Source organism: Taudactylus pleione, unplaced genomic scaffold (genome assembly GCF_031769625.1).
Source record: "Taudactylus pleione unplaced genomic scaffold, aTauple2 ptg002751l, whole genome shotgun sequence".
Classification (NCBI taxonomy): Eukaryota; Metazoa; Chordata; class Amphibia; order Anura; family Myobatrachidae; genus Taudactylus; species Taudactylus pleione.
This window is the reverse complement of record NW_028287126.1, coordinates 2,341,601-2,358,118: the sequence shown is the minus strand read 5'-3', so window position 1 is coordinate 2,358,118 and position 16,518 is coordinate 2,341,601. Positions and strand designations below refer to the sequence as shown.

The window sequence follows — 16,518 nt, the reverse complement described above, 5'->3', positions numbered from 1 at the left end:
TCTACACTACACCCCCAGCACACCCTATACCTCACACCCACCAGCCATCTACACTACACCCCCAGCACACCCTATGCCTCACACCCACCAGCCATCTACACTACACCCCCAGCACACCCTATACCTCACACCCACCAGCCATCTACACTACACCTCCAGCACACCCTATGCCTCACACCCACCAGCCATCTACACTACTGCCCCAGCACACCCTATGCCTCACACCCACCAGCCATCTACACTACTGCCCCAGCACACCCTATGCCTCATGGCCACCAGCCATCTACACTACATCCCCAGCACACCCTATACCTCACACCCACCAGCCATCTACACTACAGCCCAGATCATGCATAATACTTCATTCCTACCAGAACAGCCATCTTCCCGCCTTATGCCCTCTCTCACAGCATGTCCTATGCCTCATGCCCATCATTCACTACACTAGACAAAGTCAGGACACCCTAAAACATGCCCTATGCTTCACCAGAATCTACTTCGGAGCGGTCCCCTGTTGGGACTATCCCATATATATCAGAACTGTTGGAAGGTATGACTAAGCATTAGCTGCACCTCCTCAGGTAAGAGGCCTAGAATGTGACAAAATGGCCGCTTCCTGAAAACGATTGGCTCTCTCTAGCAGAACGATGATTATTGGTGGATCGCAGTAAACTTTCCTTATAAATCCATTTCCCTTTTCTCAAACCCAATTTCTTAATTATTTTCAGGCAGTCTGTGCTGGGGATGAGAGCGGCTGCAACGTTATCCTTAATTACATGCAAATATATCAAAGTATGATGGATCTGAAATTCTCTCTCACCAAAGCAATTAAAGTAAGAGCAGATTTAATACAATAAGAGATAATTAGACTGTAGAAAATGTTTATATTACTTATTTGCCTTAATATCAGACACGCACCAGACAGCATCAGATTTTAAAGTCATCAATTATGTGAAGTATTAATTTCTGTAGGAAGCTACAATGACGGCCAGGCTTGCGATGTGTGGTGGGGGAAGGGTTAACCTCTGTCTCGCTATGGGGGGAGTCTGGGATCTATTACAGAGAGGGACCTAACCTCCTATTTCCTCATTAATCTGATTCCCAGGATCCTGTCAGCTCCAGCAGACACAGCTGGTTATGTGCAACTTCGCTAGTGTTAATTATATTTTACACTTTGAAAATAATTATACATTTACTTATTGCATGTAAAATACAGGATATAAATGCGTCTGTGGGTGTAGACGAGGGTGTGCGGGCTGAGGGGGAGAGGTTCTCCTCTGGGCGGTAATGAGAGTGCTGCGTTCCTTTGTGTCTGTCTATTCTGTGATAATAACTCTCCGAGATCCCACTAGTCAATCACCTGGCTGATCAATAGCCGTATGGTGTGTCCGGCTGTCATGTTCCTTTAGCCTCGTTATTCCTTACACTCTCTCTCTCTCTCTCTTTCTCTCTCTCTTTTTCTCTCTCTCTCTCTCGCTCTCTCTTGGGCCTATTTATCATTAAATATATGCGCAAATATTAAGTATCCCCCAGATATATATGGAGGGATCACAGCAGATATGTCTAACAGCAGCCGCAGCCCCCGTAGGTTTCTATGGGGGTTGGGAAGATGTCAGGTTTAGCGCGCTGCGGGACGCTATGTCGTTGTGCTGCTGTAGCCTATGGGATATAATTCGCAAAAATTACCAGGAGATGGTACCTCCAGAAAGACGTTGTTCACACAGATACAAGTATATTGTGTGTACACACTTCCAGATGGACTGAAAGATACAGCGTTTATCTATCTATATATATATATATATATACTTATAGCTGTTCAAATGTATATATTATCTAGTGTGTACCCAGCATTAGAAGCCGATTGCTCATAGCAACCAACCTGTCCACTTTATATCTCTCCAAGATTTGATAAATCTCCCCCTTTCTCATTCTCTTTCCCTGTCCCTCTCTCACTCTCTCTCTCTCTCTCTCTCTCTCCCTCTGTCCCCCTCTCTCTCTCTTCCCCCCCACCCTTTCCCTATCCCTCTCTCTCCCTCTGTTCCAAATTTCTCTGTCCCTCTATTCCCCTCTCTATCCCTCTGTCCCTGTCACTCTCCCTCCCTCTCTCTCTCCTTCTGTCCCATCCTCTCCCTCCCTCTCTTCCCTCCTCTCTCTCTCCCTCCCTCTCTTCCCTCCTCTCTCTCTCCCTCGCTCTCTTCCCCCCTCTCACTTTCCCTCCCTCCATCCCCCTCTCTTACCCTTTCCCTCTCTCTCTCCCCCTTTCCCCCTCTCTCTCTCTCCTTCTGCCCCATCCTCTCTTTATCTCTCTCCCTCTGTTCCCCCTCTCTCCCTCCCTCTGTTCCCCCCTCTTTCTCCCTCTCTCTCCGTCCCCCTCTCTCTCCCCCTTTCTCTCTCTCCCTCTGTCCCTCCCTCTCCCTTTCTCTCTCTCTGTCTCCCTCTGTCCCTCCCTCTCCCTTTCTCTCTCTCTCTCTCCCTCTCTCTGTCTCCCTCTGTCCCTCCCTCTCCCTTTCTCTCTCTCTCTCTCCCTCTGTCCCTCCCTCTCCCTTTCTCTCTCTCTGTCTCCCTCTGTCCCTCCCTCTCCCTTTCTCTCTCTCTCCCTCTCTCTCTCTCTGCCTCTGTCCCTCCCTCTCCCTTTCTCTCTCTCTGTCTCCCTCTGTCCCTCCCTCTCCCTTTCTCTCTCTCTCTCTCTCTCTCCCTCTCTCCCTCTCTCTCTCTCTCTCTCTCTCCTCACAGCATGCGTCCTTGAACACATCAGAGGAGGCAGAAAATCCTTCTGAATCCCTAACAGGACAGTAATAGGACCTATAACTTGTTGCTCTCTACTCGTAGTTTCTTCCCTAAATAGTTTGGTGGGTTACGTGAGGGGGGGGGGGGTAACTATATAGAATAGACTCAAATGCTGTCTCCTAATTCAAAAGGAAAATGAAGGAGACGTCCAAAAGATTGTTATCTAATAGGGTACAAGAAAGACCTGCACAGGAACTCCGATGCAGACAAACCATAGGAAGACCTGGGGCGGCTCCCGCGACCTCAGCTAAGCACCAAAATTCTAGAGAACTCTAAATAGATTTCTGCAATTGAAGTTATCTCACAGTACAACAATTAAGAGTGGGTGCAGCTCCAATCTATCACCGGGTGTCTACAGAGGGTCACTTTATGCCTTCTCTAGGGAACTCATCGCTGAGATCTGTAGACCTAGGACACCCTTCAGTTTTAGGCCTCATTATTCTAGATATGCGAATACGGTCCTCTCTTCTTTCTTCTCCGTTCTCTCACTCTGTTTCTACGTAACCCTCATCTCCTGGTTCAGTACTTTGCTCCATGGTTTCTGGTTTTGACCTTGGCTTGATTCTGTCTCTGTACACGTGACACCAGGCTGAAAGCCACCTCAAGGGCCATGACCTGCGGGCCTCCTGCCGCCAAGCCCAAACATTCCCGTGCGTGTCCCAGGTGCACATCTGTTAGACTCTGACCGGCCAGCGCTAACCATCAGTGGCCATAGTGAGTCTACTACTCCTTTGAACTGAGAGAAACAACTTCATCCCTTGTCTCTTCTCTCACTTATTTTTTCTCGTGTTAATTCTAAGTTAAACAAAAACCACTTTATTGGCAGACTGGATGGGGTCCAGCCTGTGGAGGACAGCGGTGGGGTGACGGGTTACATTATACTGGCATATTTACAGTTGGCCACATGGAGTCATTTCTTTTGTTTCAGGTTGAAGGCAGACATCATCAATATACACTTCAGCTACACACTTCACAATCGATTGTTTTTAATATCGTCATTTTTAATTAGATAACAAGTAGAAAAAAGCTCCAGCAATTGCTTCACGCACATTGTAATATTGATCTGACAGGGCGGACAGAGGTCTGTAGCTCATGTGCAACGTGGGATAGTTGTAAGATCGTTAAGACTGCAATCATCATGGAGGAATCTTCTGCTGCTAGAGAGAAGAGCACTTCCCGCCACAGCGCCATTGATTGGGAGCCCGGGACGTGATCTGCGAAGTGAGGGTCCTTTACTTAGCATATTGTCGCAGAAAAGGGGCCTCATCCTCCAGTACTGGCACTGCTGGCTTCACCCAGAGCTTACACCTCTATCTCTGGGGTCTATTTATTATATTTCGCACATTTTACAATAAAACTTCCAGCATTTTTCTCTTTTTTTTTTTTGCATCTGGATTTTGGAACAATTGAAATAATATGATCCAGCCGGGACAGCTCTTACGTAAACATAATCTGTCTTTCATAATGCAAATGGCCTCTCCAATCCAAATATATATATATCGTGGAATGTGACAAGTCTATAATGATGTCTGTGCTTTGAAATGATTTTATGAAAGGCTTACGGCCTTAGAAGACCAACGTGTTGGCATTTATTATGTTTGCATGCAGGTAAACACCGGCTGCTTTTGCATGTAGCCCACAAATGCTGGACATTCATTTTTACACCGCAATTTAGATTTTAGCCAAGACACGCCCCCTCCCCCCAATATAAATCTCTCTGCACATTCTAAATATCCCCCCTCTCCCCCCATGCAGTGCAGAATGCAGTCAGCAAGTCTACAATGAGAGTAAGACAGTCATAATGTCGACACCAGAATGTCGAATTTTACCATGCTGACTTGGTGAAAATGTTGAGCATGTTAATATTTGCAAACTGTCAACATACTGAAAATGTTGACATATGACATATCTACAACATAATGTAGAGTAAGGGTTAAAATTAGGTGTCGACGTGTTGCAAGTTGACCTCGCTGACATAATGAACATGTCAACATGAAGTACCTGTCAACATAATGTAGTCGCGAGAAGGACTGTCGACATTTTGAATGTGTACATATCATGGGGGAGGGACGGCGATGACCTCCGTTTCCAAAAAAGGAGGCGTGTCGATGCCATTGGGAGCGAGGGAAGAGGCCAAGATCTCCTTCGGCTGACGGAGATTTCCTGGCCTATTTTTTTGTATCTGCGGCGGCCATTTTGCATGACCCCGTGTGTCACTCAGCCAGCCGATGGGATCGCACATGATCTGATGAACGCAGGTCGGATCATTAACGCAGGCAGGAGAAAGATACACGTTGGCTGAAATCTCCAGCGGGTTTAGAAAACATTTTTTCTTACGAATTTATTCTCCATCCGAAAGCAGCAGAGAGGCGGATAACCATTATCTGCTGCTTATAAATTGTGTGGAGGTTTTATTCCCAATGAGGCCGCTAAGTTACTCCGCCGTTTCCTCCGCAGCCCGCGCCTCTATTCGCCTTGTGTTTTCATGGCACATCTGGGCCTAGAGGAGCAGCGCCTGGACCCCCCCCCCCCCCCCCCGGGAGCTGCTAATGGATTTTATAATGACTTCAGCTGTGGTTGCCAGGAGAGAATGCGGGGTTCTAGGTCCTGTGAGGTGACGTGCGGCAACAGGATGTTTGCAGAATATTCTCTCTTGTCATTTGCAGTTTGGCCAGATGAGCTAAACGAGGTGATTATTTTAACAAAACACAATAATAATCAAACAACAGCAGCAAACCTGTGCAGCAGAGTTACCGGTGTCATTGTAAATAAATCTGCGTTGTCTGTGAGTGACATTGCTGCTCTTAGTGTCTATGCAGAGACCCTGTCAACGGCAGAACGCGTTCTGTCCCCTACAGAGAGCAGGGGGGCAGCCAATTTGCATTTTGCACTAATTTGTAGAGACATCTTTAGGAGCGAGGTGCCTCAAGAGAGACACTGAGCGCCTCATGCCTCAGTGGCGTCACTAGAGCCTTGTGAGTTGACTCTTGGCTAAGACCACAAAATGGCTTCCTCCCTTAGGCGTTTCATCAGGCGAGGGGGCCCACGCGCAATCTCTGTCAGGGATCCTTCTGGAAGGTATAAGTCTGCTGCATATGCACAAAATCTCTGGGAAAATGGTGAAGGCAAGCACCATTTTCTCAGTGATAGCTTCATAAAAATGGCGCCGTCAGCAGCAAGGTGAATAAGATCAATGGGTGCAAGGTGTGCAGTACAGGCTCCCTTAACCCAGGGGCCTGTATGCTCCCATTATAGATACACCAGTAATCTCCCTGCTCTTTGTAGGTTTAGGGCTGACGAAGCGGAACCTCCGGCCAGTGTCGCTCAAAACTGCTCTTCGCAACATTTTTTTCGTTTTAGAAATACAGCGATACGGCTACTTTTTTGGGGGGGGATCGCCACAATCATATCTATATTCATAATTGTGCCCCTAAACATCGATGGAGCCAGCTGCATAAGTGGAGGCCACGGGGAGAGTTAATGACGGACACAGCAGGAGGGTCGCTGAGTAATGGACTAATGAGTACAGACTGTAATTGTCACGTGGCGCGGCCAGGACTGGGCCAACGCTAAATCTGCCACTTACTCAGCGGAACCCGCTGTTACAACTTTCTCCATCTCAACTACGTCTTCCCAAAGCGTCACATTAATCAACGTCCTGTTTACGTCAGATTATTTATTTAACAAATTAGTCTTCAATGGGAAATAAACCTAATTTCATGCGGTTGTTGCGTTTTAATTTATTTTTTCATGCACGTTTAAAGGTTAATCGCACCATGTGACCACAGCGCTGATCATAGCTCTGTACGGATTGGTCCCTACAGACAAATGGGGTCCAACTGCAAGTGCACCCTCTGCAAGGCACTGCGCAGAATGACTGGCTCGGCGTACACACGCGCTGTGCAATTTAATATGTATCATACAATCTATGTTTAGGAGCAGGAATTAGAGGTTGCAGCGAGTGCCCCCGTGTCACAGGGGTGACACCCCACATTACCCTGACTCTGGTGATGTTCACTCCGCTCATACTGCCACTGCGATCGATGAGGAAGATGAACTCCCCCTGCGTCTTGCTGAGGTCGGTCTGGGTAGACTGGAGATCGGGGCAGAAATTCAGCATCACCACCGGGTTGTGACAAATGTCCTTAATGAGGCGCTTGCGGATTATCTCCGTCTGCCGAGATATAAAGAGAGAACGGTGAGGGCGTCATTAGAACGATCACCTGGGTCATAATCTAGTAAGCAGCTGCTACATTGCGTGTCTCTATGTCATTGTCTTTTATTATTACAGAGCTGTCTATGTGCCTTGTAGTGACACCATAGCGGCAGTCAGTCTGTCCAGTGGTTGTACATGTCCTGCAATCTCTTTGTGATGTTTAATTTATTTAAAATCACAATGAGTGGTGATAAACTATGAGCTATATCTACAGAGCAGAGGCTCTGACCTTGACATTTAAAGCAGCATTAATATTAAGAGCAAAGCCCATTGTGTCCCCAGCAGCACAGAGTATATCAGGAGATGAGTGATGTGTCAGTGAGGATAGGGCTGCATGTGACAGGGGCAGTGACATGATGTGAGGAGGGGAATGGAGGCAGCAGGAAGCCACAGACTGAGAGTTATATAGTGGGAGGAGCAGGGTCCCCAGCAGCACAGAGTATATCAGGAGATGAGTGATGGCTAAGTGAGGACAGGGCTGCATGTGACAGGGGCAGTGACATGATGTGAGGAGGGGAATAGAGGCAGCAGGAAGCCACAGACTGAGAGTTATATAGTGGGAGGAGCAGGGTCCCCAGCAGCACAGAGTATATCAGGAGATGAGTGAGGTGTCGGTGAGGACAGGTCTGCATGTGACAGGGGCAGTGACATGATGTGAGGAGGGGAATGGAGGCAGCAGGAAGTCACAGACTGAGAGTTATATAGTGGGAGAAGCAGGGTCCCCAGCAGCACAGAGTATATCAGGAGATGAGTGATGTGCTATCCACTACATGAGTGTAGAGCGACTGTACGAACACTAAGCCTATGTACAAAATCCAGTTGCTGCCCAGTTACACCTATTATGGGCAAGACTCGCCCAGAGTTGCGTATTCTTGTATCGGACGCCTGCGCAGAACCAAACATGACAAGATTCATCTGCAAAATGACCACTGATTTCTTACCTTTTTCTCTGCGCTGGGGTCTTTTTTGGTTCCTCTGATAAAGTCGCTCTTTCCTCTTAGGAATTGCTCGTACTCGTATGGGGTCATGTCGCCGTCCTCCATGAGAATGTGCGGCAGGTGGGGTTCTGTACACAACAAAGTAAGTTATTAGGCTGGATGGAAATCTGCCTGCAACACACAGCATCAGCTATCATTATAATGAGCAGAGCGTATGAGACAGCATTCAACTGCTCTCCCATGGAGCTAGCACTCTCTTGTTCATTCATAAGGACGTATGTACTGTAACCATTCATAAGGATGTATGTACTTTAAATGATCTTAGTTTAAATAATGCAGTACCCCACACACAAGCTGGGATCCATGCAGTTCCCATTAGCGTCCCTGGGTGGTGACTATCGATGGTGGGTGTGTCGGGGGCGTGACAGTATCAAGGGAATGCACTTTTCGGAGCAGTTGTCCCCTCAACGGAGCAACGATGAATTGCTCCGGTGTTGCGTTCCCCCCCCCGCTACAAGTTGGATACTTAAGTATCCCTCGCAGCGAGTTCAAAACGTCATCATCGGAGGTCATAAGGCCTTCGATGATGAGAATAGGCCCCACAAACTTGAAGTATCTGACACAGAGATTCAGTTACATGGGGGTATATTTACTAAAGTTTGGGTTTATAGAAGGGGAGATGTTGCCCATAGCAACCAATCAGATTCTACTTAACATTTATTTAGCACCATCTTGAAGATAATAGCTAGAATCTGATTGGTTGCTATGGGCAACATCTCCACTTCTATAAACCCTACACTTTACTAACTATACCCCAATGAGTTTGAAATGCAGGTGCATGACGTAATGAGGAGATTCACCCCTCACATGTGAGATACACCAAATAGACCAGGGAGCTGAGTCCAGACAGCAGCCCCTACTGGTGAACCCCAGAACTGCACAGCCAGGATCCCCAAACAGAGTCCTAACACAGTAAAATATTTAGTATTTCTTGTTACAACAGATTAATAACCAACCTATAAATAGGATGGATGAGAGGTAAGTGGGTCACCTATAGTGCTACAGGTCCCACATCCCCCCAGGCTGTAAGCAGAATTGCTGTAATTGGGATGTCATGGCAGCTGTGCAGACCCCATCATCTAAATGCACAATAATCACACAATTCCACAACCTGTATTGTGTTATCTCCGGCGCCTACAGGAAATATCCACTTGTACAGTATTTCTTATTTATAAATTCATCTTCCTCCAGGGAGAGTAAAATGACCTGCTCACACCTGTATTCTCTGTGCAGTATACATTACTAATGCCTGAAAATCAGCATTTTACCATATCTGCCTCCGCAGCGCTGAGGGTGGGATGCTCTGCAGGGAGCTGCCGGATGTGGCAGCAAGGTATGAGGCTAATAGTACACTTAGGGGTAACCTGATGCACATTAGGGGCTAAATGGGCGGCCTCCAACCTCCAAAAGGGACGCACATTACCCTTAATCTCAGTAATTAATGAAAACAGTGCACAATGGGGTCTATTTGTTACACATACAAAACCTCTTTCTCCGGCTTCATCATTCATCAACTGTTAAACTGCGGAGAAATCGCTGATTTTGCCGATGTATCGTTTATTTTCTACATCAATGTAGCATACAAAGAGGCAGCGCAGTTCATCAATCTGAAGATGGCGTTACGCGTACCTGTAGGGCGGGATGGCTCTTTATGCATACGTGTAGGGAAGGATAGCATTATGCATACCAGTAGGGCTGGATGGCGTTACGCATACGTGTGCGGCTGGTTGGCGGTATACATACCTGTAGGGCTGGATGGCGTTACGCATACCTGTAGGGCTGGATGGCGTTACGCATACCTGTGGGGCTGGATGGCGTTACGCATACCTGTGGGGATGGATGGCGTTACGCATACCTGTAGGGCTGGACGGCGTTACACATACCTTTGGGGCTGGACAGCGTTAGACATACCTGTAGGGCTGGATGGCGCTATGCATACCTGTAGGGCTGGATGGTGTTACGCATACCAGTAGGGCGGGATGGCGTTACGCATACCTGTAGGGCTGGATGGCGTTACGCATACCTATGGGGCTGGATGGCGTTATGCATACCTGTGGGGCTGGATGGCGTTACGCATACCTGTAGGCTGGATGGCGTTACGCATACCTGTGGGGCTGGATGGCGTTATGCATACCTGTAGGGCTGGATGACGTTACACATACCTATGGGGCTGGATGACGTTACACATACCTATGGGGCTGGATAGCGTTATACATACCTATAGGGCTGGATGGCGTTATGCATACCTGTAGGGCAGGGTGGCGTTATGCATACCTGTAGGGTGAGGTGGCGTTATGCATACCTGTGGGGCTAGATGGCGTTATATATACCTGTGGGGCTGGATGGAGTTATACATACTTGTGGGGCCGATGGCATTATGCATACCTGTGGGGCTGGATGGCATTATGCATACCTGTGGGGCTGGATGGCATTAAACATACCTGTGGGGCTGGATGGAGTTATACAAACCTGTGGGGCTGGATGGCATTATGCATACCTGTGGGGCTGGATGGCATTATGCATACCTGTGGGGCTGGATGGCATTATGCATACCTGTGGGGTTGGATGGCGTTATACATACCTGTGGGGCTGGATGGCGTTATACATACCTGTGGGGCTGGACGGCGTTAAACATACCTGTGGGGCTGGATGGAGTTATACAAACCTGTGGGGCTGCATGGCATTATGCATACCTGTGGGGCTGGATGGCGTTATACATACCTATGGGGCTGGACGGCGTTAAACATACCTGTGGGGCTGGATGGAGTTATACAAACCTGTGGGGCTGCATGGCATTATGCATACTTGTGGGGCTGGATGGCGTTATACATACCTGTGGGGCTGGGTGGCGTTACGTATACCTGTGGGGCTGGATGGCGTTATGCACAAACTGAAATTGTTTAGTGTGTAACCGCGATGCTGAGGGGCTGAAACTACACCGCCAGAGAGGTAGGTTTATGCAGGATCTCTCTATCGGGTGATAATTTGTTAAATACAAGAGAATTCAGGGCAGTGAAAAACGGCGATAATTTTCGACAAAAGATGCTTTGTATAATAAATAGATCACACATCACAGAAAGAGACACTTATCTGTGAAAAATAATATATCATTTATCAACAGGAATTTTAAACAAGTGTACAAACCATAAAAAAGCAATGTGACTATAAATCAGGAAGGAGCTGGGGGCCGCAGATGGAGGCTGGAAGGGCCACTATTGGCCCTACGGTCACCTGGTGCCCATCGCTGTAATAGTAGGTGTGGTTGCTTAGCTCTAATGTATTAAATAGGGAAGAGCAAAAATTTCCAGCTTTTAAGTAGATTCTTGAAAAACAATGTAAACATACAGACCAGTACTTCTCAACGCTCCCTCATTGTCAGGGAGACTCCCTGAAATAGTAGCATTCTCCCTGTCTCCCTGAAGAGTCTAGGGGGTAAATGTACTAAGATCGAATGCATTTGAATGCGGCAAAATCGCACGGAAAACGCATATTCTAAATTTACTAAACGCTAAAATCGGCTGAGTTTGTCCCGAAAATCGGTGGAGAACCCCTGAAACTCGGACGGTAACATGTGTTCGAACAAATAGACCATCGATCCAATTCGGCAGCCTTTTGCTTTGATATCTGAACATACTTAACCATCACTGACAACTCAATTCTGTGGCCTATAAAAGGTGATTAAGCACATGCATACACTTCTCTCCTGTTATAAAAGGAAAGAAAGCATGGCAGAGTTTTCTGTGCTGGATGGAGCGCTTGTGGGGGCTGTGAGATACTTGAGCCCATACTTGCCGACTATCTGGCTGCTCCTTCCGGGAGGGAGCAGCCAGATCGGCAGGACAGGGGGCGTGGCCGGCAAAAGGGGGCATGGCCAGACGAGCAGTTGATGTTTTGCGGGCGTGACCACGCCATTGCGCCATTTTGGCCCCGCCCCCGCTACACAATGCCAAAAAAACTGGCATTGTGAAGCAGGAGGGTGGGGCCAAAATGACGTGATTCAGCGTGAATCGCGTCAGCTGCGGGGGTTTAACAGGTATTGGCGGGGGGGATCGGCAGCAGGCGGGAGGCTTGCCTGCCTTTCCGGGGGGGCGGGAGCTGCACCCGTTTATCGGGAGGCTCCCGCCCGAATCGGGAGGGTACGCAACCCTGATTGAGTCTCTGCCACCAGGCTGGAATAAACCAAGGTCATGAAACTGAGCATGGTCAGCAGGTTGTGCAAGTACCACGGAGGCTGCGCAGGTCTCGTTTTACAGGAGCACTTCAGCGGTGAGTATATCAACCATTATTCCCTTTTTCCAATGTACTGATAATATACTTGTACAGCTGGGTCCTCATGCATCTATAGGCTCCTTGTGCCTTAAAAACCCTTCTAGTTGTGCCATGCCGTGGATCGGTAGCGCTGTGCGTCTTATCGTGTGTTTTTTCCCTTCAGAAGAGTCTTATTCACACAGCCATGCGAATAGGTAGCACAAGCAGCTTTTGCTCACAGAATATAGGCATGCATATCATATAGGCAAATGCATAGCATTTTAAACAGTATAAGCTGCTTGTGCTACCTCTTCGCATCGCAGTCCCAATAAGAGGCACTTGAAGATAATAAAAAGTCACACGCTCGGTGCAACCGAGACACACGGAGCTCCCGCCTTATGTGTAGCGCGACTTTTAGCGCACGGAGGATAGATGTATGTGGACACATCTGTAAGTACCCGGAGTTTTTAATTTAACAAGAAAACATGACATTACACAATAGCAACCGAACACCATACATTAATGTGCGCCACCCACACGCACGACACTTTTAAACCAATCACGCACAGTCTCTTCCGGAACTTGCGAAATCGGCCGAGTTAGAGTGATTGCGTACGCATTGGGACAATAGGAACGGATGCAAAATCCTGCCATGTTCGGCCAAGATGATCAAAATCGAACGCAAAAGGCGAATGAAAATTACGAATGGTTGCGAATGCATACACCATCGAACAAACACGAATGCGACCAAATCGGCAGCTTAGTAAATTCGGAAACCTGTTTGAAAAAAAACACACATGAATACGGACGATGTCATCCGAGATTGATCCCGGATGACATAGACTAGAAATCGTCAGCTTAGTAAATGTACCCCTAGCAATCTCCCTGATTGCACATTACCCCCATTATGAAGCTGTTATATAAAAAAAAGAAAAATAGAGATACGAGGGCTGTCCAAAAAGTAATGCCTAAATGCTCATAACTCTGAAATAATATGCAATTTTTATTTGAAACTTTGGCCCTCATTCAGAGCCGTACGCTCTGAGCAGAGCGCACGCTCTGAATGAGGGCCGGGCTCCATGAAAATGGAGCGTCCTCCTGGACGCTCGTATAGCTGTGGGTCACCACCCACAGGCTATACGAGCGTGCATTTTGATGGTCGCGATGGTCGTGACCATCGCGACCATCGAAATTGCGAGCCGGAGCCTGCGGTTGAGGTTTTCAACCGCAAGCTCTGGAGTGATTTTGGCTCTATCAGAGCCAAAATCACTCCCACTGACATCACTAGTGATGTCAGTGGGCCGGCTTTTGACGGGAGGCACGCCCCCGGAACGCCCACCAAAGGGGGCGTGCTGTCAATCAACATTGACAGCACGCCCCCTTTGATCGGACACATCGAGCGAAGGACTTTCCTTCGCTCGTCGCGTCTGGCGCATGCGCACGACGGAGCTCCCTCCGTCGTGCGCATGCTCAGTCCATAACATCGACCCACTTGCGAGCGGACAGCCGCTCGCGAGTGGGTCTGAATCAGGCCCTTTGTCAGTTTGTAGTTCAATATGTCTGCTAGCTATATATGTATTTTTGTTTAGGTAGTCCAAGAAATACCATGGAATCCAAGAGGAAACAAAGAACCGTCATTGAATTTCTGGAAAAAGGAGGCTGCAGTGCTACAGAAATCCACAGAAGACTGAACAAAGTGTATGATGAGCGGACAAGTGACTATAGCGATGTCAGAAGGTGGATGAAGCGATTTCAATCCGGAGAATCGTCCGTGTGCGACAAACCTCGTGGTGGCAGACCATCAACTGCAGTGACAGCGGAGAACCGACACAAAGTCAATGCCATGATTCAGAAAGACCATCGTGTGACCATCAGAGATGTCAGTGATGACCTTGAATGTAGCCATGGCACTGTAGAAACACTAATTAATGATTTGGGATATCATAAAGTGTGTGCTAAGTGGGTTCCAAAGCAATGAACCAGGGATCATAAGGCCCAGAGGGTGGAAGTGAGCAATGACCTTTTGACCAACTTTGAAGCCAACCCTGAGATGTTTTTGGAAAATGTAATTACAGGAGATGAGACCTGGGTATTCCTTTATGACCCAGAAACAAAGGGCCTGATTCAGAGCCGCTCGTAAGCGGCAGTACGCTCGTTCCGAGCGATGTTCGCCCATCTGCGCATGCGTACGGTTTATAATACGCATGCGCGAACCAGTCTGTGCGGCCGAAAATAGTTTGTTCGTTAGATAGCGAATGCCTGCTATTTTGAGTGACAGGAGGAGGCGTTTGTGGGTGGTAACAGGGGAAGGTGCTTGAAAACGGAGAGTGGAGATGAGAACGCAGGCGTGCTTAAAAGGTCAAAGCGGGCGTTTTATGGGTGTGCATAATTAACAAAGCAGCGTCATCGACCACGTCAGTTGGGTGTCTTTTAGCCAAAACTGCTCACAAGATTGCGGTAGGAAAAACCAACCACAAGAATAGCGAGCAGTTCATACGCTGTTCGATGTACTCGATTAATCTAATAAATAGCGGACATGACGTATGATGCGAACGGCCAGGGGGTGTATTTTTCAAATAAACGACCACATGTTTTGTTCGTTCGTTCAGACATGGAGGCGGCAACAGACCGCAAGGAGCGAACGGTTCATTTGAATAGCCACCCCCTTTTTCTGAACGAGCGAGCACTAATAGCGATCAGCTCTGAATCAGGCCCTAAGGCCAAATCAAAGCAATGGAAACACCAATGTTCACCTAGGCCAAAAAAGTTTAAATCACAGCGATCCGTAAACAAAGTTATGGCCACATTCTTCTGGGATTGCCGAGGTGTTATTCTCATCGATTACTTGGAACCAAACCAATCAATCAACAGTGATCAATACATTATTACACTTAAGAAGCTGAAAGAAGCCATCCACAAAAAAAGGTCAACAATTCCACTGTCAAATGTCATCTTACACCACGACAATGTCAGACCTCACACTTCGATGGCAACATCTGCGGCCATTGCCAAAATGGGGTGGGCAATAATGCCACATCCACCATACAGTCCTGATTTGGCCCCTCCTGACTTTCATCTGTTTGGCCCTCTCAAATACTGTCTCCGGGGTCAACATTTTGAAAACATAGAGGTTGTTAAAAACGCCCTACGTTCCTGGGTCAAACACCAACCACTGGAAATTTTCCAAAGTGGATTCACAGCTTGGGTTGAGAGGTGGAGAAAATGTTTGAGGGCAGATGGTGAATTTTTTGAGTAGAGTCATTCTGTTACTAAGACTTCAAAGTATTTTACTGCAAATTTTCAAATCTGTATCTATAATACAATTTGAGTTGTGAGCATTTAGGCATTACTTTTTGAACAACCCTCGTACATACGTTCAAATGGGATCATTAGTATCATTTCCCAGCATTAGGTATAAGGCACCATGGGGTAGATGTATGAAGCCCAGAAACGGTATCAGCGCACGTTAAGTGCGCTGATACCGTTTCTCCCCGATGTATGATCGGGGGTCTGGGCGGTAAATGACAGGGGAGCTATGCGCCCCTGTCATTATCGGCGCTGCTATCTACAAGATAGCAGCGCCGACAGCCTGGGCTATGTACGAACAGTCAGATCGTCTGACCGTTCGGCCGGCTATAGCTGTCGTTATCGACAGCTACAGCCTGGCGTTAGCCTATCCCCACAGCAGGGACAGCGCTGTCCCTGCTGTGGCGGCTACCTGCTCCAGGGCTGCACGCGGGGATCTCGCGATACTTGCGAGATCCCGCGCATGCTCATTGGAGCCGGCCGGGCCTGACACACATCGCATCAGCACTAGGCTGATGCGATGTGGTCTGTAGCGGGTAGCGCCGGAGGGGGCAGTTAACGCTCCCCCTCTCCGGCCGGTGAGATGTTCACACATCTCACTGGTAGTGCTTCCTGCTTCGCCTCGGTAAAGAGGCGAAGCAGGAAGCGTTATAGCGGCACTTAACGTGCCACTATAATACATCTACCCCAATGATCCCTATGGCTACATGTATTAGTATCATTTCCCAGCATTAGGTATAAGGCACAATGATCCCTATGGCTAGATGCATTTTCTGTATTATATCGGTGTGTTTTCATCAACAAATAGATCTTACTATAACTGCTCTGGGGCTCATTTACATGTGGATGTAAGGCAATTATATGACACGCCCCTCAGTACACGCCCACTTTACCACCGCGCTCATAGGTGCTGCTTTCACAATCTCCCTGACATGCTTTTTCGATAGTAGGCACGTACTGTAT

General features: G+C 47.8%; 1 protein-coding gene across 2 annotated transcripts in view; it reads right to left on the bottom strand.

Annotated features, from left to right (window-relative positions):
- VWA5B1 (von Willebrand factor A domain containing 5B1) overlaps positions 1–16,518 on the bottom strand; it is a 254,817-nt gene that overhangs the window by 91,389 nt on the left and 146,910 nt on the right. For both annotated transcript variants that reach the window (XM_088466310.1, XM_088466311.1), the window contains exons 7-8: positions 7,945–8,069; positions 6,785–6,961 (exon numbers count right to left, since the gene is read on the bottom strand). In XM_088466310.1, coding sequence (XP_088322436.1) covers positions 6,785–6,961; positions 7,945–8,069 — 302 coding nt within the window. The remainder of the gene's footprint in view (positions 1–6,784; positions 6,962–7,944; positions 8,070–16,518) is intronic.